The sequence below is a fragment of the Bufo gargarizans genome, chromosome 2, assembly GCF_014858855.1.
Source record: "Bufo gargarizans isolate SCDJY-AF-19 chromosome 2, ASM1485885v1, whole genome shotgun sequence".
Classification (NCBI taxonomy): Eukaryota; Metazoa; Chordata; class Amphibia; order Anura; family Bufonidae; genus Bufo; species Bufo gargarizans.
In genome coordinates this window covers 380,503,316-380,530,515 of record NC_058081.1, presented here as the reverse complement: position 1 = coordinate 380,530,515, position 27,200 = coordinate 380,503,316, and the positions used below count along the sequence as shown (strand labels likewise).

The following is a 27,200-nucleotide window of genomic DNA, read 5'->3' as shown; positions in this document are numbered from 1 at the left end:
CCAGCGTTTATCATTACTTGGCTAGCAGAAGAAGTAGCAAAAGCAAGAAGCAGGTTCAGGACAGGTGAGGACACAGAGGCAGTTTCTGGGCCATGTGAACTAAGCGTGGTGTCAAGATAAATCCACCATTTCTTGGCTGTGTGTATCTGTTGTCACTTGAAATGATGTTGAAGAGCGAGTCAACCATTCCAGTACAGCTTTGTTAAATCATGGCAGCTGGCGGATAGTAGCAACTCTGGGCTGTTGCTGAGGTGGCTATCTCCTGCTGCTACTTGTGCCGGCTACAGCAACATTTCTGCCACTGCCCGTTCCTTTGAAAGTCCAAAGCAACTGTCTGTTGGTCATAGTGTACAGTAACTCATCATTAATTTAACGGATTAACTAAGAATGTGGCAGCAGTTGAACATGATGCTATGCAGCGATATATTAGACCGCCCTTTAATACTGAGGCACAGTAAGTCTATGTATAAACTAACAGATTAACTAGGAATGTGGCAGCAGTCATCAACAATATGCACACAGCGATTCTTTTCACACAACGTAGTGTGAATTCGGTATTCTGTTCTACAATCTTTAAAAACATTTCAAATTCAGAATCTGAAGTCGGGTCTGGTACGAGCTGGTAACTCGACTTCGGATTGCTAATTTGAATGTTTTTAAATGATGTAAAACTGAATACTGAATTCATTCACCAAAGTCTTGCGTGACTTTGAGTGAAATGATTTTTCCCTCAACGGAGGCAATACATTTTAATCCAAAGTTCGATTAGCTCACCACTAGTCATCGTGTTCTCAGGCTTCTTACGGTCACTTTGTAACATGTGCAGCATGCATTTTCTGGTTTTGATACACCTTAGTATTCATTGTTCCCTCAATGACTGCAAGGTGTCCAGGTGCAGAGGCAGCAAAATAGCCCTAAACCCCTCCGACATGCTTGACAGCTGGGATAAGGTTTTGTTTTTTCTTTTTCCTCCAAAAATAGCAATTGTACTAAAAATCTTAACTTTTGTCTCATCTGTCCAACATCAAAGTGGTCTAGGGCACTCATGAAATGGGCCGCAATGTGTTTTGAAAAGCAGAAGCTTTTTTCGTTGTGTTCTTCCATAAACACCATTCTTGTTCAGAATTTTCTACAGTCCTCTTCTCACAGCACCATATTGGCGCCATATAAGGGTAATGATTTTAAGGCGTGATAGTAACCAAGACTTTGGGTGGCTATTTGATTAGGAAAACAGTATTATTGATTCATAAAATAAATTAAAAAAATCATTTTAGGCAATGTAGAACATTTTAAAAGAAGATTTTATAAAAGTTTAGTTACTCTTTAACCACTTCCCATCTGGGCCATTTGCCCCCTTCCTGACCAGGCCTAATTTTGCAAAACTGACATATCTCACTTCATGTGGTAATAACTTTGGAACGCCTTTATTTATCCAAGTCATTCAGAGATTGTTTTCTCGTGACACATTGTACTTCATGATAGTCATAAATTTGTGTCAAAATATTTCACCTTTATTTATGAAAACATCCCAAATTTACCCAAAAATTTAAAAAATTCGCAATTTTCTAAATTTCAATTTCTCTGCTTTTAAAACAGAAAGTGATACCTCATAAAATATTTATTATTTAACATTCCCCATATGTCTACTTTATGTTGGCATCATTTTGGAAATGTCATTTTATTTTTTTAGGACGTTAGAAATTGCCAAAACCCACTTTATAAGGACCAGTTCAGGTCTGAAGTCACTTTGTGGGGCCTACATAGTGGATACCCCCATAAATGACCCCATTGTAGAAACTACACCCCTCAAGTTACTCAAAACTGATTTTACAAACTTTGTTAACCCTTTATGCGTTCCACAAGAATTAAAGGAAAATGGAGATCAAATTTTTAAATTTCACTTTTTGGGCAGATTTTCCATTTTAATCCAATTTTTTCTTTAACACATCGATGGTTAACAGCCAAACAAAACTCAATATTTATTACCCAGATTCTGCGGTTTACAGAAATACCCCACATGTGGTCATAAACTGCTGTAAGGGCACACGGCAGGGCGCAGAAGAAAAGGAACTCCACATGGTTTTTAGATGCCATGTCCCATTTGAAGCCCCCTGATGCACCCTTACAGTAGAAACTCCCAAGAAGTGACCCCATTTTGGAAATTAGGGGATAAGGTGCCAGTTTTAGTAGTACTATTTTTGGGTACATATGATTTTTTGATCATTCATTATAACACTTTATGGGGCAAGGTGACCAAAAAATTGGTTGTTTTAGCACAGTTTCTATTTATTTATTTTTACAGCGTTCACCTGAGGGGTTCAGTCAAGTGACATTTTTATAGAGCAGATTGTTACGGACGTGGCGATACCTAATATGTATACTTTTTCTCATTTATTAAAGTTTTACACAATAATAGCATTTTTGAAACAAAAAAATTATGTTTTAATGTGTCCATGTTCTGATAGCTATAGTTTTTTTTTATTTTTTGAGAGATTTTCTTATGTAGGGGCTCATTTTTTTCGGGATGAGGTGACTGTTTTATTGGTACCATTTTGTGGGACATACGCGTTTTTGATCACTTGGTGTTGCACCTTTTGTGATGCAAGGTGACAAAAATTGCTTGTTTTGACACATTTATTATTTTTTTTTTACGGCGTTCATCTGAGGGGTTAGCTCATGTGATATTTTTATAGAGCTGGTTATTACGGATGCGGCAATACCTGATATGTATACTTTTTTTATTTGTTTCACTTTAACACAATAATAGCATTTTTGAAACCAAAAAATGATGTTTTAGTGTCTCCATGTTCTAAGAGCTATAGTTTTTTTATTTTTTGAGAGATTTTCTTATGTAGGGGCTCATTTTTTGCGGGATGAGGTGACGGTTTTATTGGTACCATTTTGTGGGACATACGCATTTTTGATCACTTGGTGTTGCACCTTTTGTGATGCAAGGTGACAAAAATTGCTTGTTTTGACACAGTTTTTTTTTTTTTTTTACGGTGTTCATCTGAGGGGTTAGCTCATGTGATATTTTTATAGAGCTGGTTATTACGGATGCGGCAATACCTGATATGTATACTTTTTTTATTTGTTTCACTTTAACACAATAATAGCATTTTTGAAACCAAAAAATGATGTTTTAGTGTCTCCATGTTCTAAGAGCTATAGTTTTTTTATTTTTTGAGAGATTTTCTTATGTAGGGGCTCATTTTTTGCGGGATGAGGTGACGGTTTTATTGGTACCATTTTGTGGGACATACGCATTTTTGATCACTTGGTGTTGCACCTTTTGTGATGCAAGGTGACAAAAATTGCTTGTTTTGACACAGTTTTTTTTTTTTTTTTACGGTGTTCATCTGAGGGGTTAGCTCATGTGATATTTTTATAGAGCTGGTTTTTACGGATGTGGCAATACCAAATATGTCTATTTTATTTTATTTTTTTCTATTTTTAATTTTTTTTTTTATTCCTTACTTGGGGACATTTTTTTTTTACATGTGAAACTTTTTTTTATTTTATTTTTTTCAACCCTTTATTTTTTTTATTTTATTTTACACTTTTCGTCCCCCATAAGGTCATACAAGACCTCTGGGGGACATTTGCTTCACTTTTTTTTTTTTTTTTCACTGTTGATTTCTCCTGTAACTGGGGCCGGAACAGGAAGCGCGCAGCGATCCGGAAGGCAGGGACACCTGGGCACTGTCCCTGCCTTCTCTCTGGGTTGCCCTGCTGTCACTGACAGCGGGCAACCCGATCAGCAGCTGCACGATTAGCGTGCAGCTGCTATTTCTGAAAGGACGTTTTAAAACGTGCTTTCAGAAATAGAGGTCCACCCATAGGACGTTTATATCCTATGGGTGGACTTAAAGCGGTTAATGGCATTACTACAGGCCATTATAGGACTCGTGTCTGGTATTTAAGTGGTTTACTTCTCTGCCTTGTCTTTCTCAAATTTTCAGTTTCCAAATAATCTAGGTGGACACCAGCTGCTATAATGGTTCCCATACACTGCATATGGAAGAAACAGGAGATTCTGCTCACATGGCCATATTCTTTCACCCAAGATGACCAACTTCTCAAAATATCTTAAAGGGAATCGGTCACCATGAAAATGCTAATTAATTTGCAGGTAGCATGTTATAGAGCAGGAGGAACTGAGCAGATTGAAATGTAGTTTTATGGAAAAAGATTTCCCATAAAAATTTCATTGATTTGAATTCCTGCTCAATCTGGGATTTTAAAGTCAAGGAGGCAGTCCTATCAGTGATTGACAGCTATCTCTGTATACACAGTTATAGAGGGAAGGCTGTCCACCACTGATACGACCGCCTCCTCGATTTCAAAGCCCAGAATGAGCAGAAAGTTAAATCAATGAAATACAAGTTTTTATTGAATATTTTCCCATCAATCTGCTCAGCTCCTCCTGCTCTATTACAAGCTGCCTTCAGCTCAGACACCATGTTCAACGTGACAAGTTCCCTTTAAGAACAGTGTGCTATGGAAGAGTGAATCCCGTCTGCTGTCCATTGGAACAGAACTAAGGCGTCAGCACTGTGTTCATGTTCCTCTGCAGGATATGTGACCAATGTCATCAGTAGTGTGGAGTGTCTCAGACTTCCACAGAAGATGGTGTATACCTCGTGGCAAAATGAGGGATTGGTGGAAAAACACCAAGGTACTTTTACTAAACATTCCATAGCTACTGTTACATATTTGTGTAAAACCAGAGGATCTCATTCATGAAATTGCACGCGTATAATCAAATGAATGCATTAATGAGAAAAGACACACAATTATTTATAACTAAAAATAACAAAGACTGAGTAGAAGTTGGTTAATGAAAAAGCATGTTTTTATTATGTGACTTCAATGTTTCTTTTATTGAGAGCTGCAGCGTATGTCTCACATATACTGCAACACTGTACAAATGGGACTTGGTTTTACGCAAACAGCAAATTAAGAGAAAATAAATGCAAATCTGTTCCACACACAGACATAATAGTCCAACATTTCACAAAATAAAGGGAAAAGACATTATTACAAGTGAATTTCATTCAGCATGTATAAAAAAAAAACTACATTTTAACAGAAGTTACTGTTTTAATTTTATACAGGGTTTACAATTAATATAATGTAAAAAAAAATATATATATGCATCTTTCTATTAATTTCTAATAAGGCCTTACACCATTATAGAATCCAATCTCTCCCCATTATAATGTATTTCTTATACTTTATACAAAATAAAATATTGACATAGCTCCAATCTTTTCATATGGATTATTCTAGAGAAAAAGGGTTAAAACAACATTGGCATCTGTTGAAATAAAGAAACATTTTTTATAATATATATATATATATATATATACATATATATTGGCTATAACATGTAGCAAAGTAATCAGCACAGGCATACGGACAGAAGAAAGGACACAAGAGTAACACAGTGCTGCTTGTACGATCAGATGTTGTATCAATAATTTAATAATGAATGTTAAAGCTTGACAATGGTGACATCTACATAAAAAAAAAAATATATATATATATGTTCTCTGCATGGCTTACAAAAGGATACTTGCATGGAACAATTCTAATATCCCACCAAAACAAGTAATGAATAACACTAGAACCATACAAAAGTGCTTTCTTTAGCTTACTCAAGTGTGCAAGCTCGTCTACACCCAGACCCCCTACTCCTCGTATACTAATTGGCACATCCATATGGATAAGGCAAACAGACAATTGTACAATGTAAGTGGGCAGCTTTTTAGAGTTTATTCAAATATACCTGTACTCATCAGTAGTATGCCAGGTAGAGAAAGATAATACATGGTCATTACATAAATTATAGGTATGTTATCGGTAGCTTAAGTAACTGTATAATATTACAAGTAAATAGAAGCATGTGCCCCTTATGTTAGGACTATGGCTTGTCAATTATGGGAATTTGATTTTATATACAGTAGGATGAGACAGTTATAATGAAACCATGTACAAAGCTGCAAGGAGCAAATGCATCAGCCCTTTGCCACTTCTATTGCCAAAAGGCTCAGTTTCCTTTATTACTAGACAGGTAAAAGAGGGTAACCTCTGTTCAGAAGATCAACCTACAAACCTCTGTTAGAACATTTTATGAAGACAACTGAAGCAAGCAACATAAATCTACTCAATTTAGTTGATCACGGAAAATATTCCTATACATGAAATACTGAGAGTTACTGATATTTGGGAAAGTTCCTGTCTATTTTTGAATTTGCTTTCTTCTTTCTTTGGAGTCTGCTCCCATGTGGAAAAAGCATGTGCAGCAACTGTGAACGTGGTTTTAGTTTATCACACAATATAGTACACTCCCTGCCTTCCCACATATAAATATTGCATCAAGCAAGCATTCAAATATAGCTGTTGCTGAATGTTACCACAAAGGAGGGCCATTACCATGTACCCCTGGCTACCTAAGGCATAGTTAAGTGCTGTCCTTTTCACACACTACAGACTACGAGACAGACTAGCTGTCTCAGAGTTGCTAACAATGGTCAGCAATATATAATTTCTCACATACGGTACTTAGAATTAACATACTTAAATAGTCCATTGTTGGGTTCTGTCTTTGATATGGACAACAAGATCACTGACGTGAATTCTGCATTGTGGGGGAGAAAATCTCCTCAGGAGCATTCACTTCAGCTCCTTTCTGATATTACTATGACATTTTTAGAAATATTATGTCAAAAGGTTTGCTTAGTTTTTATAGCATACTTCAAGCAAACACATGCACTGAACTAATCTTTACAGTATGCTAATCACTGTGTTCACACACTTATAAATCCCTACTCGCTTACACCAAACTTGGAAATTGGAATCTATCTCATAAAACGACCAATGAATATCAGCAGATGCAAACTACGACTAAGTTAACTATGGTACCTAATGTCCGCTTACACTCCACCGTCCATGGGCCCGATAAGTGCTCATAAGAAATGTCATCTGGGTTGATCATTACTTAAGTCCCTTCTGCAGTCCACAGGGGACAATATCTAACATTCTCAGGACTCCATATGGTATTTGGGTACAATACTATTTTACCAGAAAAACAGGTCATTCAATGTCTTATGCCAACAATCACTTAGCTTTTGGTTTTCATAGTGTTACAACAGTCAATTATCAAGGGGAAATACGTACATTATTAAAATGGGGAGAATTCATTTCACTATAAATTTGGAGAGCTTAAAACTTGAGCTAACTGTGCAAAATGTATCCCTTCGATTTACACAGTGAGAGAGATTTGGTGCACTTTGCTAAACATTTAGACACTTTCTCTGACTTACACAACTTTTTCATTGGCTTACTTTAAATCAATATTTTGTGCCAAAGTTTAGTTGCAAGTTGGCACATTTTAAGGCATACCCTTTTTTCTAGAGTTCCAGCTTATTTATCTTTGTAAATCAAAATCATTGTTTTGGGAGTTTCTTTGTGCACAAAAAATTAGACTGATTACATCATTAGGAAAAAAAAATAATCTCAAATTTCTATAGACTTTTTTTCAATCTTATTTGGACTTTCAGGCCTATTGCACTATTGGCATGTTTAGTTCTAAGAAAATAAAAAGTTATCTTCTACAGATTACACTGGACCATAATATTTTCATTTCAATGTCATACATCACCACACTGTGGCCAATTTTTCCCCATTTTTAGGGACTTTTTCACTAAACATCTATTTCAGGGAAGAGCGGCATTTCAGTAGTGACCAAACTGCTTTCTTTTCTAAACCAGTACAGATCAATTGGTGAAAGCGCTGCCCAATGTTATGCTAGTCAATGAGCTGGCCACTACTGCTGTTAGCAAGAAGGGCACAGAACTGAGAGTCAATAAGTGCAACTACTATTAATTAATTGTCAATTCTTGACAGATTTGTCAGCCCATAAGCAGTAGAGATCTTACACTAAAGCAATTTTACACTCCCTCCCCAACGTTTCACAGCTACAGAGGTAATGTGACAAACTTTATATACATACACAACTACAAATGAATTTATGGAAAAAAAAAAAAAAAAAAACATCTCTGGTTCCTTCCAGAGACACATCACTACTCTTGTCCCTGTACTATGTCTGGTATTGCAGGTCAGGTGCATTCAAGTGAATGTGTCTGAGCTGCAGTGCCATTTACACCAAAATAATACATCTAACATCATACAGCCCCTTTAAAGAATGGAGATGGAGAATAAGTGATCTATAAATGTTGAGATTATCTACTACAGCTGTCCAGAGAGGTGTGATGAGAGGTTATTTCACAAGATTAAAGAACCTATCAAACTACAGACTCCGGCCTAGTTCACACTCCAGTAATTTGGTCTTCGAGTTTTCACATTCAGAGATGGAACTCACCGACCAAACCACTGAATTGTGAACTGGACCTCAGACCTTCATTTCATTGACTTGGCCTCTTTCTTTTAGGTTCTTTAACCTCCCTCTGTAACTCTGAATCTGATGCAAAGGCAACACCATATAATTATATGTGGCTTATTTATAAATTATGTCTTCACAGCCCTATTTTCATGTAGCAATTTTTTTAAAATACATTTTGCTTCAGATTAGAAGGCATGCCTATTATGTTGCGGTTTTGCAGTGGTTTATAATGGCAGATTTCAACCTTTGCAAAGCAGATTCATGTTGCATCTAGGGTTTCTACACATTTTCCTAACATGTATGAAAATGGGAGGGGACTTATGAGAAAGTGGATGGAGATTCGTAGGGAAAGAGGGAGCTAAGATGTGACATAATTCTGGCTTAAAAATCTGTCTCAAAGTAAGCCAGCTAATAGTTGGTATAGAATCAGAGAAAAGAGTCTATTCCTGCACCAGATTTATCATCCAGCCTGAGCCCGTGTGATTAATCCTGTCATGGTCTAGACAGCACGTGTAAGCTTACACTATCTTTAAAGATTAGTAAATCGGAGCATTTATTTTAATAATATTTTAATAAATCTTACTAATCCTCCACAGCTTCCATGTTAATTGCTGGGGCCGATTGCCAGTTTCTGTATCCTAGTCTCAAGTGATGATGTTTTAAAGTGAGCATGTGACTGTTGCAGCCAATCAATGTCTAAGACAAACCATCATCAATGGAGGCTAGGATACATAGACCAGTGGGGGACCCAAGAAGCAGACGCACAAGAGCAGCAGGAGATTCATAATGTATTATTTACTTTATTTTATATCATAAAACTTTGGTAACAAAATGTCAAGGGGCTCTTCAAATGAAATGACAATTTAGAAGCCCACATGGCATGGTATATAATGGGGCCTCATATATAAAATGTAGACAAAAGATGGAGTTACTGCCCAGAGCAAAAATGGCTTTTAGTACTTCCAGAACAGGTTAGAAAAGAAAAGGGTAATTAGATTATTTGCTACAGGCAACTGCTCTGCCCTTTGTATGAGGCCTTTCTTAAGGGGTACATAAAATCTATGCAGCTCTCATCTCTTTATATTGGTAGGCATATCACTGTTTATTACACCCTACAACATGGAAATTAGGTTTATAAATTATCCAGTCACATAATATGTGAATTATGTCTACATAATAGGCTTTGTCACATTATCAATTAAAGCACTCTAGCAATATACATTTACCCTGAACTAGGCACATCTTACATGTGCAAGATTTGGTATTATACAGTGCCCTCTGGAAAGCAAAGAATGGCTAGCTAGGTAGGTTCAGTAGATATAAATTACGACACAACATCGATCGGTTTTAGGTAATAGCATAGCTCTTAAAAGACCAAGGCTGTATTTCCACATGTCGTTATTGTTGCAGTTCATTTCTATAACTTTAGTGTGAATGCTCCCCAACAGCCACTGGTGCAACTAATAGATTGAGACTTATTCCCTGGAAACAGCTGATAAATTGACACTAAACTCTTAAGGCATTGAAGATTTCAAAACATATAAAAACGTTTAAGGAGAAAGAGAAAATAAACTTCAACACTAACGGTAACTAAATTATGCACTACAGGAATATGGACATCACAATACATTAGGCTATTTACACCACATACAAATAAGCCATCAGGGGTGGGGTATTATAGATAAATTTGTCAAGGAAAGAGAATCGCTATCTCTATAGTTAGCCAACAAGTGTCTGCCTGACATTCAACATAAACCTTTTGGTACAGTGAGGGGTTGGGTGTGTGTCCTATTAACACAATTCTCCATCTTAACACTGCCATTTTAGATAAGAGAATAAGTGTTCTCAATACTGTCTTCTGGGGAATGATGGACAAGATTCACAGATATCACTGGGAAATAGGGTGATCCTTTTATAGGTGCAGATTTCAACTATAGACCTAGGAGGTAGAGCAGTGGGAGGTGGTGGGACTAAGCCAGAGAAATCCTGAGAAATTACACTGATTTGCTTTCCTAAAGCTTCATAGCACAGAATTTGATTGCGCTTGTACTATTTTTTATTCTCCTTGACAAAAATAATAGTCACAGATTTGTCTCTGAATCCTGAAAAAGTTGAAAAGTTTCTAAAAACAAATATGAAAATTTCCCATTTATTAAATCTTTAAAAAGTTGTAAAATGTGAGGATTTAGTTACGCACAAACTAATGGATTCTCGTCACTGACATTTGAGCAGACATTTGTTATATCATTCAATGCTGTTGTAGGATGACATTAGAGACAAAAAATTCATCCTATAAAATTTTAGGCCTAAATACAATAAGGCCTGAACGCTATTGCAGATTATAGCATATATTAAGTAGTACAAAAGAGAAATGCAGAGAAAAGACTTGATTCACCGAAGTGCTTATCCAGTTTTTTTTTTTTTCAGAAGCAAAAATCACACAATAAAACATCAGCACTATCAAAGCTGGTTAATGTCATACACCTTCTGCATTCTGAATTACCACCATGCCTCTTTCCATCTGGAATTAACTAGTTGTCCTGAACCCAATGGGACTTGTTTCTGTACATTAGATAAAGCATTTAGCGATAGACGAGAGAGTTATTCAAGCTGCAGTAGCCCTTTCATTTTCTGTCTACATTTCCAATTATACCAATATGGCATACATCTGTAAAAAGTATAAATATAAGGTTAACAATTTATACATAGTAATGTAGCTTGATGATTATTTTTTTACCACATTAAACTGTTTTTTTTATGACCCTGCTGTAAAGTGGCTTTGTAGTGACCCTGATAAAGTAAATCATAGTTTTCTCTGATTAAAAAAAATTCTTGTGAATGGCAATTTTTTTTTGTTTTCTTTTGTATATTTTTTTGTATTTTTTTGTATTTTTTTTTTTTTACAAATACACGCATACATATAGGCAAGCTTTGAAATGGCTACAGCAGCTTCTACCATTGCATCTCTGAGCAATTATGGCACATGATCGATGGGAACTAATCCACTTAAGAACAACCGTGCAGTCAGTTCCTGCCACTGCAAGGCTCGAACCTACACAGTGTTGTAGGGAATATGAACCAGATCCCAGGAGAAACACTCCTGGTTGGAACTAACAACTGGTACACTATTTGTAAAAAAAAAAATTAAAAAAATAAAAATAAAAGAATGGTACGTGATTCAGACCATCAACTTCATAAAAAATAAATGTATTTGGCCATACAACTCTGACCTTAGTTTGGGAGAGTAGCTCATGGCCAACATGGTGAGAATAGTTATAAAAGGCAGACTGTGTGAGACTGTTACATTTTATTTGTGTTAGGAAAGCTGTGAGCTGCCCCAGTCTTAAAAAAAGGACCACATCTGTAAAACAGGATTCTTGAAAGAATAGGAAAAAGATGATGTAAGAAAAAAACTCTGTAAAGTTCATCTGTAAAAACCGAGAAAATGCTAGATCCAAACAGTAGCTTAAAAGGCACAACTTCCCTTTTCTGATATTCACTTGTAAACATTCAGCAGGTTACATGCAGAAATCAAATTCGTATTTTTCCCCATGGGAGAAAGGAAAAAAAACAAGCAAAAACACCTGACAGGAGAATAAAACAATGATAAAAATGTAGCACAACTTCCATCCAATTTAAGGATATTACCAGAATGTTCAGAATGGAGCCTCTGGTTTAATGATCTTTTATTCTTCTCATTTCCATAGTCCAAATCTTGGCCCTCTGTAAACCACATGAACTGTAGTGCATAATCACATTAGGTACACCGTTGTAAGGACAATTACCACGTCAGATTTCTTTTTTTTTTTTTTTTTTTTTTAATACAGTAAAAGCTATAATTTGACTTATTCTTTCCTTAAGGCAACTTTTTATGTTTATGTATTTATATATTTATATATATATTTTATATATAAGATTTTAGTAATGCAGTCACTTCTGATGAAATAAAAGTTTTCGGATATTTCCAGACGAATATTTTGGTATCTGATTGCTGATAATTTCAGACAACATCTCCGGAAATTCAACACTCAGCGATTTGTCCGTAAAAGAATAGAAGCAAAAGGCTAGAAGATTTTCAACCACCTAAAAATGAAGGACAATATGGTGACATAAAACATACGAATACATGACAGATAGCTATGCATTCTATTACATTATATAGCACTATGCATTTAAATTGGTGAAGATGCCATTCCCCTTGCAATAGCTAGATTGTAGATGTAAATAGGACATTATGTGCAGTTTGTTTCATGGGGTGACAATGCACGCTCTGTCATTCCCTGTAATATTGGGATTCTTCTGTCTAGCTGCCTGCAATTGTCTCCAAAGTTACTAAACTCCAGTATCTGTATTGGCAACAAATAAGTGTTTAAGTTCTGTCATATTGCCCTTGAAGTAAACTGCATGTACCACATTTCCATTATCAACCCCTCGACAAGTGGGAGAAATTTAGGTAAGGCTGCAATTATATTGAAATAATATCACAACTATGTGAACTCATCCTTATATGAAAGACAGAAAGTAGTGAGTCTCCCAATATACAGTTGCAAGAAAAAGTATGTGAACCCTTTGGAATTATATGGATTTCTGCGCAAAATGGTCATAAAATGTGATCTGATCTTTATCTAAGTCACAACAATATACAATCACAGTCTGCTTAAACTAATAATGCACAAATAATTAAATGTTACCATGTTTCTATTGAACACACCATATAAACATTCACAGTGCAGGTGGAAAAAGTATGTGAACCCCTAGACTAATGACATCTTCAAGAGCTAATTGGAGTGAGGTGACAGCCAACTGGAGTCCAATCAATGAGATGAGATTGGAGGTGTTGGTTACAGCTGCCCTGCCCTATATAAAACACACACCCATTCTGGGTTTGCTTTTCACAAGAAGCATTGCCTGAAGTGAATGCTGTTCATCAGACCACGGTAAGACAAATTGTCTAATAACTGAAAAAGTTCAGCACTGCTGCTACTCTCCCTAGGAGCGTCCGTCCTGTAAAGATGACTGCAAGAGCACAGCGTAGACTGCTCAATGAGGTGAAGAAGAATCCTAGAGTGTCAGCTAAAGACTTACAAAAGTCTCTGGCATATGCTAACATCCCTGTTAGCGAATCTACGATACGTAAAACACTAAACAAGAATGGATTTCATGGGAGGATACCACAGAGGAAGCTACTGCTGTAAAAAAATACATTGCTGCACATTTACAGTTTGCACAAGAGCACCTGGACGTTCCACAGCAGTACTGGCAAAATATTCTGTGGACCGATGAAACCAAAGTTGAGTTGTTTGGAAGAAACACACAACACTATGTGTGGAGAAAAAGAGGCACATCACACCAACATCAAAACCTCATCCCAACTGTGAAGTATGGTGGTGGGGCATCATGGTTTGGGGCTGCTTTGCCGCGTCAGGGCCTGGACGGATTGCTATCATCGAAGGAAAAATGAATTCCCAAGTTTATAAAGACATTTTGCAGGAGAACTTAAGGCCATCTGTCCACCAGCTGAAGCTCAACAGAAGATGGGTGTTGCAACAGGACAACGACCCAAAGCATAAAAGTAAATCAATAACAGAATGGCTTAAACAGAAGAAAATACGACTTCTGGAATGGCCCAGTCAGAGTCCTGACCTCAAACCGATTGAGATGCTGTGGCATGACCTCAAGAAAGCGATTCACACCAGACATCCCAAGAATATTGCTGAACTGAAACAGTTCTGTAAAGAGGAATGGTCAAGAATTACTCCTGACCATTGTGCACGTCTTATCTGCAACCACAGGAAACGTTTGGTTGAAGTTATTGCTGCCAAAGGATGTTCGACCAGTTATTAAATCCAAGGGTTCACATACTTTTTCCCCCTGCACTGTGAAAAAACATGGTAACATTTAATTCTTTGTGTGTTATTAGTTTAAACAGACTGTGATTGTCTATTGTTGTAAATTAGATTAAGATCAGATCACATTTTATGACCAATTTGTGCAGAAATTCATATCATTCCAAAGGGTTCACATACTTTTTCTTGCAACTGAAGTTATTAAAGGGGTTTTCCCCAGGCTAGGTCATCAATATCAGATCAGTGGGGGGTCCAATTCTGCCGAGCAGCTGTTTCAGACAGACGCTGGAAACTGTGTACTGGCCATGTTGGGGTACTTCAGCTCAGCTCCTATTCAACTGAATGAGAGCTCAGCTGCAGTATGCTGGTGTTGAAAACTAAACAGTGGATGGATACTTCTGACTACTGTATAGCTATCAATGGCGGTGGCTGCCCAAAACAGCTGATCAGTGAGGGTGACAGGTGTCGGATCCCCACTGATCTGATATTGGTGACCTATCCTAAGTACTGGAAAACTTATTTAACAGGAAAGACACTGTGAAAAGGGGCACTGTCTACATAGTTGACCATATTCTGTCCATGGTGCTAGGGAGAGCATCTTAGATACAGTTGCACTTTCTCTTCCTGATTATAAAACGTAGATGTGGCCATAACTATGGAACATAGGGCAAACAATAGTTTTCAGAGACTGTAATGATGCTTAGCATTAGATCTCAGTACAGTCTCTTATGGAGTGGTGGTGACATCATTAACTACCGTCTGCCCAGCTTCCTACACTGGGCACTGGAGATCCTGTTAAGGATCCATTAAAGGTTTGCTTTGGCTTTAAAGAATTGCAAAGGTTAACAGCAACGCGAAGGGAGGGATGCAATATGAAGATGTCTCTACAATGCTGTGAAGATCCCAAGGATCTGTATTTCACAATCAATCATTCTCCTGTGAGCAAGGAAATTATTGAATCCTATTATATTCCTCTAAAGACTTACCTCATGCATTGTATCCATGAGCTTTGTCAGTTGGTAAAATCGTTGCCAGTTTTGACTGGAATTTCCTTCCCTCTTTACTATGGCTTTTCCAAGTTCTTTAATATAGGTCATACGGATTTCCTCAAATAGTGCATGGCTTTTCAGGCCATCCTTAGGAACTATAAAGTAATACACAGAAAAGGAATGTAAGAGGGAAGGAGGAACAAGTTTAAATTGTAGCAGATTCTCCTCTGTAATGTCTAATGCCAAGCTGTTGCATTCAGTTATTACAGGGAAGATGATCAGCTTTGAATTACCATTAGGTATCCAGTGAGTAACTGCTGCCGGTCAGACTGCCGTGAACCATTAACATCTGACTGACTGAAAGATCAAAAAATCAGCAGCAATCCGAGCCCACCTGTTGGGTAGAGTACACTGGACATCTGAACAATAGGTCCATGGAGTGAAGGTGGACGTGGATACGGATCCTGGCAGTAGAAGGATCCACAGCACTCAACTGTTTAAATAATCCCTTGAGTTTATTCAGAAGACGCTTGATAAAGACTTAACGTCGAAACGTTGCAATGTTTGCCGTCTTCTGAATAAACCTAACGGATTATTTAAACGGTCAAGTGCTGTGGATCCTTCTGACTGACTGAAAGAACACTGGACTGCCAAAAGCAGGCAGATGGTAAGCTTAGAGAAATGGTATACAGATGTCTCCCTGGAAGATGAACTTTTAGCTTTGAATTTTATTTTCTACTCTACAGGGTCACTAAACCTTTGTAAAAAAAAAAAAAAAACATGAAGGGCAGAAGCGCTGTTGAAAATGCTCTGCCCCTAAAGCTGGATAAGTGTGCGTACTGCGTAGTATGGATCCCTACCCCACACACTCGAAAAGCCAAGCACACCAGATTTTATTTTATTTGACAAAGGTTTAGACACCCTTTTTTAACTGTTAGTTTGGACAGTGGAAACAACTATGACCAGGCCACAATCTAGAAGAAACACACAGTCTACCAATACTTACTAGTACACAGAAGCAACAACGTTTTCATGCACAGATATTCGTCATATGAAACCTGTAGGCGAGTCATTTCACTGACAATTCTGAACATGTCTTGAAATCGCTCTTGCATGTAGGGTAAGTGCATCCTTTCCCTGCCAGAAGAGAAAAGATGTGAGTATTGACCTGCAGTGTCAAGTAGTAAAATAAGGCCTCATGCACACGACCGTTTTTTTTTAAGGTCCGCAAAAACGGGGTCCGTAGGTCCGTGATCCGTGACCCTTTTTTCGTCCGTGGGTCTTCCTTGATTTTTGGAGGATCCACGGACATGAAAAATGAAAAAAAAATCTAAGTCAAGTTTGCCATTGAAATGATAGGAAAAAATGGACACGGATCACGGACACGGATCACGGACACGGATGACAATCTTGTGTGCATCCGTGTTTTTTCACGGACCCATTGACTTGAATGGGTCCGTGAACCGTTGGCCGTGAAAAAAATAGGACAGGTCATATTTTTTTCACGGCCAGGAAACACGGATCACGGATGCGGCTGCCAAACGGTGCATCTTCCGATTTTTCCACGGACCCATTGAAAGTCAATGGGTCCGCGAAAAAAAATGGAAAACGGTACAACGGCCACGGATGCACACAACGGTCGTGTGCATGAGGCCTAAGGATGCATTTTTCACACCTTATTTCACAGTATATTTAGAAAGAGGCAGATACACGGTCTGATGCATAGAATAACAAAAGGAAATGTAAAGCGTTACATCAAAATATTAGGAAACCAAGCTCCAACTTTTAGAAAACAATGATGATTAGGGGGTTCAGTCTTGTGCACGGGGAACTACTTCCTATATACAATGTAATGATATTATACTGCCTTTCCACAGTGCAGCATATCAGCACATGGCATATCAATCTAATAACAGTATGCATAACACTACCATCAGTTCTACTAGAGAACATTTCCAACCTATACTATCATTTCCATAGCACAATGTGGTAATGACTACTGGGTGTATGACATATTTACAGGGCAGAGATCTATTAGTGTCACGTGACACTGTCAGCAAAGCTTGGATAATGTCAGCGTGTGTGGGGATACAACCCTGGCAAATAACCACTTGTCAATTTATTCATAAACTTCCATCCCTGAGAATGGGTGAGGACCACAGCTTATCCTCCCTGAACTGGTCACACATGTCCAGAACAGTTTCTGGAAAAAAACATGGCAAATGTTTCATTCAGCTGGCGTTTATTTCAGTTGATGGTGCACGGACAGAAGATGTGTGTCTCTTAGTGTCTTTAGTACTTTTTTTTTTATTTTTTTTATTAAGGAATAACTCATTTCTTTAAAGCTATCTCTACAAGTATCTCAAAACCGTTCTTACTGTTGCTTCATCCCTGCTACAAGTCTCTCTTTCTGCTTTTCTTGCACTGGTCTGCCATCTTTATCTGCCTTTTCTCTCTACTGCTGCTGTGTACAAATTCGTTCCCACGTTGCTGTAGTCTTGCCTACAAGTCCCAGAATACGGCTGTCATAAGGCCACTTTCACATGAGCGTACTGAAATCCATCGGTATTCTGGCTCTGGATGATATACCATCAGTATTACTTCAGCATTCCATCAGGATTTATATGCGTATTGCTCACTCCTTGCATTTTTGATGCACTCCAACATACTATAATGGACATATTAAGGAAACAAATACGCAAAAGACTCGGACATGCTGCAGATTTCAAATACTGACGGAAATTACACGCCCATGTGAATAGCTCTATTCATTAACATTAGCAGCATATTCTGGTGCATATATACTGATTGTAAATATGCTCGTGTGAAAAAGGCTTAAGGGGAAGAGTGTAAATAACGGTGGGTGTTTCCTCCATAATGTTGTTTCCACCCACTGATCCTCCTCCTGGCAGTCTGTATGATCTATTAAATTATTATATTTCATTTCATAACATAATGGAGCTTATAGAATAGCTATCACAGAGCATTGTTTCATTTTTCTGTGTATCCCAGATCTGGTCACATGAGCTTCAGCATTCTGTGCTGGTGTGGAGGAGGAGGTCTTGGGGCTGTAGTGGGAGGACTGAAGAGCTGCTGAGGGGCAGAGATACACCAGATGACAATCTTCCTTCAGTAACTGCAGAGGAAGGGGAGAAACTGGCTTCCCGGGAAGAAATAAGTGTAAGGACAGAATCTAAGGCTAGTCTCACACCTCCATTTGAATTCCATCAGGCTGTTCAGGTAAAGGATGCTGGGAATCGTCCAGTCACAAATTGCAGCATTCCGCAGTTTGTGTCCAGCCGATCCTCCACATTGTCTTCTGGAATGTGTACAGATGGTACCATGGGAGTGGGTCTTTAAAACTGGCATATGAGTCACGGCCACACTACAGGTTTGTATGGTCCATGTGGTAGCTGTACAGCACATCTGTGAATACAGCATCAAAAGCAAGATGTTCACCTCCATAATAATTTTTCTAGGAGAGTACAAAATACTCCTCTCAAAATACTTTTGAGAAGTATTTTCTAGCCGAGGAGGAGTATGAAAGTTGCAGTAATTCAAATTAATAATATGTAGGCCTCCATAATGTTAAACAGGTTTTCCAAGACTTTATAATTGAGGACCTATCCTCAGGTAAGGTCTTCAGTATCTGATTGGTGGGTGTCCGACACCTGGGACTCCCGCCGATCAGCTGTTTGATAAGGCAGTGGCGCTCAACCTAGCGATACGGCCTTCTCTAAGCTTTTCCTAGCCCAATGACAACACGTTCATTGATCACAAGGACTAGGAGAAGCTCAACCCCATAGAAGTGAAGGGGGCTGAGCTGCAATACCAAGCACAACCGCTATACATGTATGGCGCCGTACATGGTGAGCTGAGAGAAGGCCGTGGTGCTCACAGGAGAATTAAATAAAAACTCAGGTAGCGCCTGTAAATGGTATATATATTTATATATTATTATTAATTATTAAAGCGCCATGCATTCCGTAGCGCTGTACATATGATAAGGGATGCGCATACATAATACAGACAATTGTACTAATCATAAACAAGACGAGTTACAAACTGGTACAGAAGGAGAGAGGGCCCTGCCCGTGAGGGCTTACAATATATATATATATACAGTACAGACCAAAAGTTTGGACATACCTTCTCATTCAGAGTTTTCTTTATTTTATTTGATGACTATGAAAATTGTAGATTCACACTGAAGGCATTAAAACTATGAATTAACACATGTGGAATTACATACATAACAAAAAAGTGTGAAACAACTGAAAATAGGTCATATTCTAGGTTCTTCAAAGTAGCCACCTTTTGCTTTGATTACTGCTTTGCACACTCTTGGCATTCTCTTGATGAGCTTCAAGAGGTAGTCACCTGAAATGGTCTTCCAACAGTCCTGAAGGAGTTCCCAGAGATGCTTAGCACTTGTTGGCCCTTTTGCCTTCACTCTGCGGTCCAGCTCACCCCAAACCATCTCGATTGGGTTCAGGTCCGGTGACTGTGGAGGCCAGGTCATCTGGCGCAGCACCCCATCACTCTCCTTCATGGTCAAAAATCCCTTACACAGCCTGGAGGTGTGTTTGGGGTCACTGTCCTGTTGAAAAATAAATGATGGTCCAACTAAACGCAAACCGGATGGAATAGCATGCCGCTGCAAGATGCTGTGGTAGCCATGCTGGTTCAGTATGCCTTCAATTTTGAATAAATCCCCAACAGTGTCACCAGCAAAGCAACCCCACACCATCACACCTCCTACTCCATGCTTCACGGTGGGAACCAGGCATGTAGAGTCCATCCGTTCACCTTTTCTGCGTTGCACAAAGACACGGTGGTTGGAACCAAAGATCTCAAATTTGGACTCATCAGACCAAAGCACAGATTTCCACTTGTCTAATGTCCATTCCTTGTGTTCTTTAGCCCAAACAAGTCTCTTCTGCTTGTTGCCGGTCCTTAGCAGTGGTTTCCTAGCAGATATTCTACCATGAAGGCCTGATTCACACAGTCTCCTCGTAACAGTTGTTCTAGAGATGTGTCTGCTGCTAGAACTCTGTGTGGCATTGACCTGGTCTCTAATCTGAGCTGCTGTTGACCTGCGATTTCTGAAGCTGGTGACTCGGATGAACTTATCCTCCGCAGCAGAGATGACTCTTGGTCTACCTTTCCTGGGGCGGTCCGCATGTGAGACAGTTTCTTTGTAGCGCTTGATGGTTTTTGTGACTGCACTTGGGGACACTTTCAAAGTTTTCCCAATTTTTCGGACTGACTGACCTTCATTTCTTAAAGTAATGAGGCCACTCGTTTTTCTTTACTTAGCTGCTTTTTTCTTGCCATAATACAAATTCTAACAGTCTATTCAGTAGGACTATCAGCTGCGTATCCACCTGACTTCTCCACAATGCAACTGATGGACCCAACCCCATTTATAAGGCAAGAAATCCCACTTATTAAACCTGACAGGGCACACCTGTGACGTGAAAACCATTTCAGGTGACTACCTCTTGAAGCTCATCAAGAGAATGCCAAGAGTGTGCAAAGCAGTAATCAAAGCAAAAGGTGGCTACTTTGAAGAACCTAGAATATGACATATTTTCAGTTGTTTCACACTTTTTTGTTATGTATATAATTCCACATGTGTTAATTCATAGTTTTGATGCCTTCAGTGTGAATCTACAATTTTCATAGTCATGAAAATAAAGAAAACTCTTTGAATGAGAAGGTGTGTCCAAACTTTTGGTCTGTACTGTATATATATATATATATATATATATATATATATATATTAATATATATCACTGCTTGAGAAAGATCCCAGTAAGCGGATCGAAACGTCGCGGGTCTGGTGAATAAAGCCTTTTCTATTTTTATACGCTTTGGAGGTGTGGTAATTTTTTCACATATATATATTATATATATATATATATATATATATATATATATATATATATATAAATATATATAGAAGAAAATCCAGCGGGAGCACCACCAGGAATCGGGTGCAATATCCACAGAGGCAGCGGCAATGCCCCAACAATACGGTTCAAAGAAAGCAGGACTGCACTCCAAGTGAAAGTGAAAAATCAGTGGAGTTTTATTCACCCATAACTTCGGCAACTTTGCGACGTTTCGGCTGGAAGAAGGCTCTTGTGAGCCGAAACGTCGCAAAGTTGCTGAAGCTATGGGTGAATAAAACTCCACAGATTTTTCACTTTCACTTGGAGTGCAGTCCTGCTTTCTTTGAACTATATATATATATATATATATATATATATATATATATATATATATATATATATATACGAAAAATGGCGGCACTGACTACAAATAGAAAAAGTGGGTGCACGTTCCAGGGGAATCGACCTCTTACCCCAATCAATGGATCCAGAAAAAGGACGGCACTCCGGTCTTGAAAAAGTAAAATTATTCTTTAATCAACCTTGCGGTACAACGTTTCGGCTCCAATACTGAGCCTTTCTCAAGCCTTGAGAAAGGCTCAGTATTGGAGCCGAAACGTTGTACCGCAAGGTTGATTAAAGAATAATTTTACTTTTTCAAGACCGGAGTGCCGTCCTTTTTCTGGATCTATATATATATATATATATATATATATATTTATATATATATAGATATATATACACACATACACACACTGCTTTGTCCAGCGCTGAACTCCAGTCTACCACTCTGCTGTTTGTTTTTGTTGGCTACAGCGGTGATGTTCCATGGACGTAGAACATCTTTGTAGTCAATTACTGGCCTCAGCAGTGGCGTCCTGTATACTGCTGAGGCCAGTGATTGGCTGCACAGTAACCTGTGTGCACAGAATGTCGCTGATGCAGCCAGAAAGATGATGTCAGTTGCAGGGAGCACCAGAGTGCAGTGCTAGAAGAAGCAGGGGAGAAAAGGGTTGAGTATTGACTATTTTATTTCGGCACATTCACAGGGGCTTCCCGTATTTTTATGCAACTTTGACAATGCCGTTAAGAAATGTATGCCAGAAGGCTCTCTATATCTCAACAATGAACCTGTAACCCTTTTCCCAACAGCTTTCATACCTGGATGTGCATGACAGACATGAGATTAAAGGGGTTGTCTTATCTCCCTCTTTTACCTCTTCAGCAGTGTCAGATCACTCTGCTTCCTGTGTGGGTGGTAGCCTTTTGTTTGATTGACAGCACTGTGGTGATGTCATAGCGCTGCTTGCCTGTATGGGTGCACTCTACATTTACATATAGAGATAACAGTGCCTTAAAGCAAGTGTGCTGTCTAAGCCCTGAAAAGTTTTTTGGAGCTTAGCAGCTACTCTCACACTGCATCACTGAAGTGAACAGATCCGGGACTACTGTGGCCTAGAGCTGTCCCACTAAGAGCATTTGCACATTTGCACAATTATGCATACTTCCATGTTCCTGGCCACTAGACTAAGAAGAGGTCATCTTACCTTGCAAGCGCAAGCAACCGCTGCTGCATCGCAATGATGACTGTAACCCCAGACAAAGAGCAGTAAATAAAGAGGGGAAAGTGGGAGGTCTAACAGGAAAACAAGACACTTTTGAAAAAGTAAGTTCTTAATAAGTGACTTATTTTGAGTTTTCCCACAGTTATAGAGATAAGACAAAATCTTAATAAAATAATTATGGGCTTTGGTTTTGATCACGGGAAACCAGACCTGCATTCTTCTCAGCTATTACAGTGCCCTTTGACTATTGAACAGAGAAGGCTGGTAAGGCTACTTTCACACTTGCGGAAGGACGGATCTGACAGGCTGTTCACCATGTCGGATCCGTCCTGCGGCTATTTCGCCGTGCCGGATGACTATAATGGGGACGGGGGCGGAGCGCTGGTGCAGCACGGCGGTGCACGGAGAAGGCCGCCGGACTAAAAAGCCCGACATGCAGTAATTTTAGTCCGGCGGGCTTTCTCCGTGCACCGCCGTGCTGCGCCGGAGCTCCGCCCCCGTCCCCATTATAGTCAATGGGGACGGAGCAGCGGTCCGGCGGCACGGCGAAATAGCTGCAGGACGGATCTGACCTGGTGAACAGCCTGTCAGATCCGTCCTGCCGCAAGTGTGAAAGTACCCTAACTAATATTTTATTTCAATGTATAAAAAGTTATGACTAATGAAGTGTATGGATGCAAAAACAATTTGTTGACTATCACTACTTGGATAGTAGGAAATACAACTTTTCGCTTACTGTTTGTTTAGGTTAAGTCATCCATATCAGATTAGTGAGGGTCTGACTCCCAGCAACCCAGCCCAATCAGCTGTTGGCAGGGCCAGTAGCATACCATATAATCATATAACCTCTCTGCAGCTCAGACCTTTTCAAGTGAATGTATAGTGGATTTGCTTGGTCCCAATGTATGGCACTGTACTTGGTATACTATGAAGAGGCAACAATGCTTCTTCAAACAGTTATTTAGCAGGGGTGTCAGACCCCCACCCATCTGATACCAATAGCCTATCCTGAGAAGAGGCCCTCAATATTTAAGTCCTGGACAACCACTTTAAAATACTGTAACCCAGTAACTCTGTTTACTTAAGTATTGAGGCGCAACTGTCTCAACAATTTTTGATATACTGTAGGTGTTTATGTAGTTTAGTGACTGAAGTAATATGGGCACTTGCATAAGCATCTACAGTATCTCACAAAAGTGAGTACACCCCTCACATTTTTGTAAATATTTTATTATATATTTTCAGCACTGAAGACATGACACTGATACAATGTAAAGTAGTCAGTGTACAGCTTGTATAACAGTGTAAATTTGGTGTGCCCTTAAAATAACCCAACACACAGCCATTCATGTCTAAATTGCTGTCAACAAAAGTGATTACACCCCTAAGTGAAAGTGTCCAAACTGTGCCCAAAGTGTCAATATTTTGTATAGCCACCATTATTTTCCAGCACTGCCTTAACTCTTTTGTGCATGGAGTTCATAGGGTTTGGGTATGGAGACATGCTTGGCCAGTCCAGCACCTTTACCCTCAGTTTCTTTAGCAAGGCAGTGGTGGTCTTGGGTGGGGGTGGGGTAGGGTTAGAATTGTTATGTTGGAATACTGCCCTGCGGCCCAGTTTCCCGAAGGGAGGGGATCATGCTCTTCTTCCGTATGTTACAGTACATGTTGAGATTCATGGTTTCCTCAATGAACTGTAGCTCCCCACAGCCGGCAGAACTCATGCAGCCATAAACCAAGACACCACCATGAGAACAATATGGAAAATTTCAGCCCGCACAACCCCTAGCAGGTGCAGATTGCTATGGCGAAATAGAGATATAAATGTAAAAACACAAAATGCAATCGCACACTGCAACCAGCAGTCTGCCCTGCCTTTATGCTGGATGTTGAATAAGGCATTGGTGTACATTTTGGCCAAAGCGTAATAAGCCACTCACCGCGTCAAGGTTGCCTTCATGAGTGGTCCCTAACACTAGTTCCTACCTGTTATGGGCCATGACAGCCACATAAAGTCCAGGGAGCGCAGGTACAGCATGCATGCCAAGCACACTCTGCTTTTAACCCCGTCCGGTGCCATTACAGCTTTCATCGGATCCAGGGATGCAAGTACTCACATGCATGCTGAGCCCACTTTATACTTCTCCTGGAGCCTAATGGCTACTGGTAGGTGCTGTATAAGCAGACTCAGTTTTATACTGACTTTAAAACCAGCCTCCAGGGGGCAGATTAACTGGACAGGTGTGCTTGACTGCTTGGAGATCGCCACGCCTCCAATACGTACTACAAAGAGAAAAATATGGAAAATTTCAGCCCGCACAACCCCTAGCAGGTGCAGATTGCTACAGTCTTCTTGTCTTCAGCAAACTGTTTGCAGGCTTTCTTTTGCATCATCTTTAAAAGAGTCTTCCTTCTGGGACGACAGCCATGCAGACCAATTTGATGTGGCGTATGGTCTGAGCAGTGACAGACCCCCCACCCCTTTAAACTCTGCAGCAATGCTGGCAGCACTTATACCTCTATTTTGAAAAGACAATCTCTGGATAGGACGCTGAGCACTCAACTGTTCTGAGTGGAACTTGTCTTGTTAAACCGCTTTATAGTCTTGGCCACCGTGCCGCAGCTCAGTTTCAGGGTGTTGGCAATCCAGTCACCAGTAGGAAAGAGTGTGAGAGCGATAACAAAAATGTAACAGTATACTCACTATTGTTGCCAACGGTTTAGACATTAATAGATGTGTATTTTGAGGGCACACCAAATTTACACTGTTATATGTACACTGACTACTTTACGTTGTATCAAAGTGTCATATCTTCAGTGTTGTCTGATGAAAAGATATAATAAAATATTTGCAAAAATGTGAGGGGTGTACTCACTTTTGTGAGATACTGTATTTGTGGCACATATCTACTTATTGCCTACTGGGCAAGGTAATGTTGGTAAAGTACATCATTATGGGGAGGGATTAATGACATAATTCAGGGATTTGTCCACTCTGGCCAGCATCCAGAAGATCTGAATTCTCAGCAAATAAAATGCAAAGTCAACAACTTCATAAATTGCTCTCCTCTCACAGTAGGATTCAAATCATGAAATGTTAATAGACATATGAGGGAATATAAGGGGTTTCTTCATTTTGTATCCAGAATTGTTATTAGTACATTTAATAGGCATTTAATCAGCTGGTAGAATCAGGTTTATTTCGATGTCCTGATAACATGTATATATTATGGTCACACACAAATGTATATTTCTACAGTTTACAGCAATGAACTAGTGTTATGCAACATAAGCACAGAGAAGGCAGCCATAAAAGGGATACAGTTTGAGGAAGGAATGTTTGATTCCAGGGCATGAAGTACGTGTTAGATCTACATCACAGAACTCTCCAATATTTCTAAACCGTGACACACAAAAACGTCTAATATTCATTCACCAGGTCTGGTGAACTCAGGAAGCAAGTATGCAAGAACGTGTGGTCTAGCGATACCATACACGTGACTCATCTTTTATGTTCATCATTATTTTTATAGCACAATTTTTTTTTCCATACGTCTGTTGCTGGCACAAGTAAACAAATAAAAGTAGTCACTGGCAAGAGACCAATAAAGCCAAACAAAACACATTCTCTGTAATTAATGTTAATTATATGTGCAAGCAATTCCAATATAGAAAAAAATAAATATAAAAATCTCATAAAATTTCCAACTATCCCTTGAATATGAATTAATAAAACAAAAAATAGTGTCATATTAACACTGTAATCACTAGGAAACGTGTGCTGCAAAATGCCTGGCCTGAGATGGCTTTGTATAACATGCAGCAGGAGGGACATCAGTGTAGAAGTCTAGGTTTTCTACAGTCTCCTCATGCGAGGCATGGACACAGCAGTGCCAAGGCTAGGAGTGTACCGCTAGGCATGGCCTTGAAACCGTAGCACCAGTGGCTTTTAAACTGGCGCCGTATGGCGACACCTCCTCTCTAGCCCTGCTAGCAGCTTTGCATTGTTTGGTTACGACAGAATCTGTTGCTGCTATGTGACGAGATCACGTCCTCTATTGTCACAAAGCTCTAGCCTCGCTGAGAGTTTCAACTATAATATACAGTGCTGTGAAAAGTATTTGCACTTAAACATTTCTCAGAATATTATCAAACAACTTTGAATATCAGACAAAGATAACCTGAATAAATACAAAAATACAGTTTTTAAAATTATGGTTTCATTTATTAAGGGAAAAAAGCTATCCAAACCAACCTGGCCCTATGTCAAAAAGTAATAATTCATAATTTTATAGCAACAGCATTTTTGTATTTACTCAGGTTATCTTTGTCTAATATTCAAATTTGTTTGATAATCTGAAACATTTAAGTGTGACAAATGTGCAAAAACAAAAGAAATCTGTAAGGGGGAAAATTCTTTTTCACAGCACTGTACCTAGTGAGCGCAAAGTGCTTTTTATATGCTTTAATTTTATTTTTGTTTGAAATATACCGTA

At 39.0% G+C, this 27,200-nt stretch overlaps 1 protein-coding gene across 2 annotated transcripts in view; it reads right to left on the bottom strand.

The window, feature by feature from the left end:
* Positions 1-4,833: 4,833 nt before the first annotated feature.
* NR3C1 (nuclear receptor subfamily 3 group C member 1) overlaps positions 4,834-27,200 on the bottom strand; it is a 166,797-nt gene continuing 144,430 nt past the window's right edge. For both annotated transcript variants that reach the window (XM_044280769.1, XM_044280770.1), the window contains exons 7-9: positions 16,249-16,379; positions 15,240-15,397; positions 4,834-12,490 (exon numbers count right to left, since the gene is read on the bottom strand). In XM_044280769.1, the coding sequence (XP_044136704.1) occupies positions 12,338-12,490; positions 15,240-15,397; positions 16,249-16,379 (442 nt within the window). In that variant the 3' untranslated portion in view covers positions 4,834-12,337. The remainder of the gene's footprint in view (positions 12,491-15,239; positions 15,398-16,248; positions 16,380-27,200) is intronic.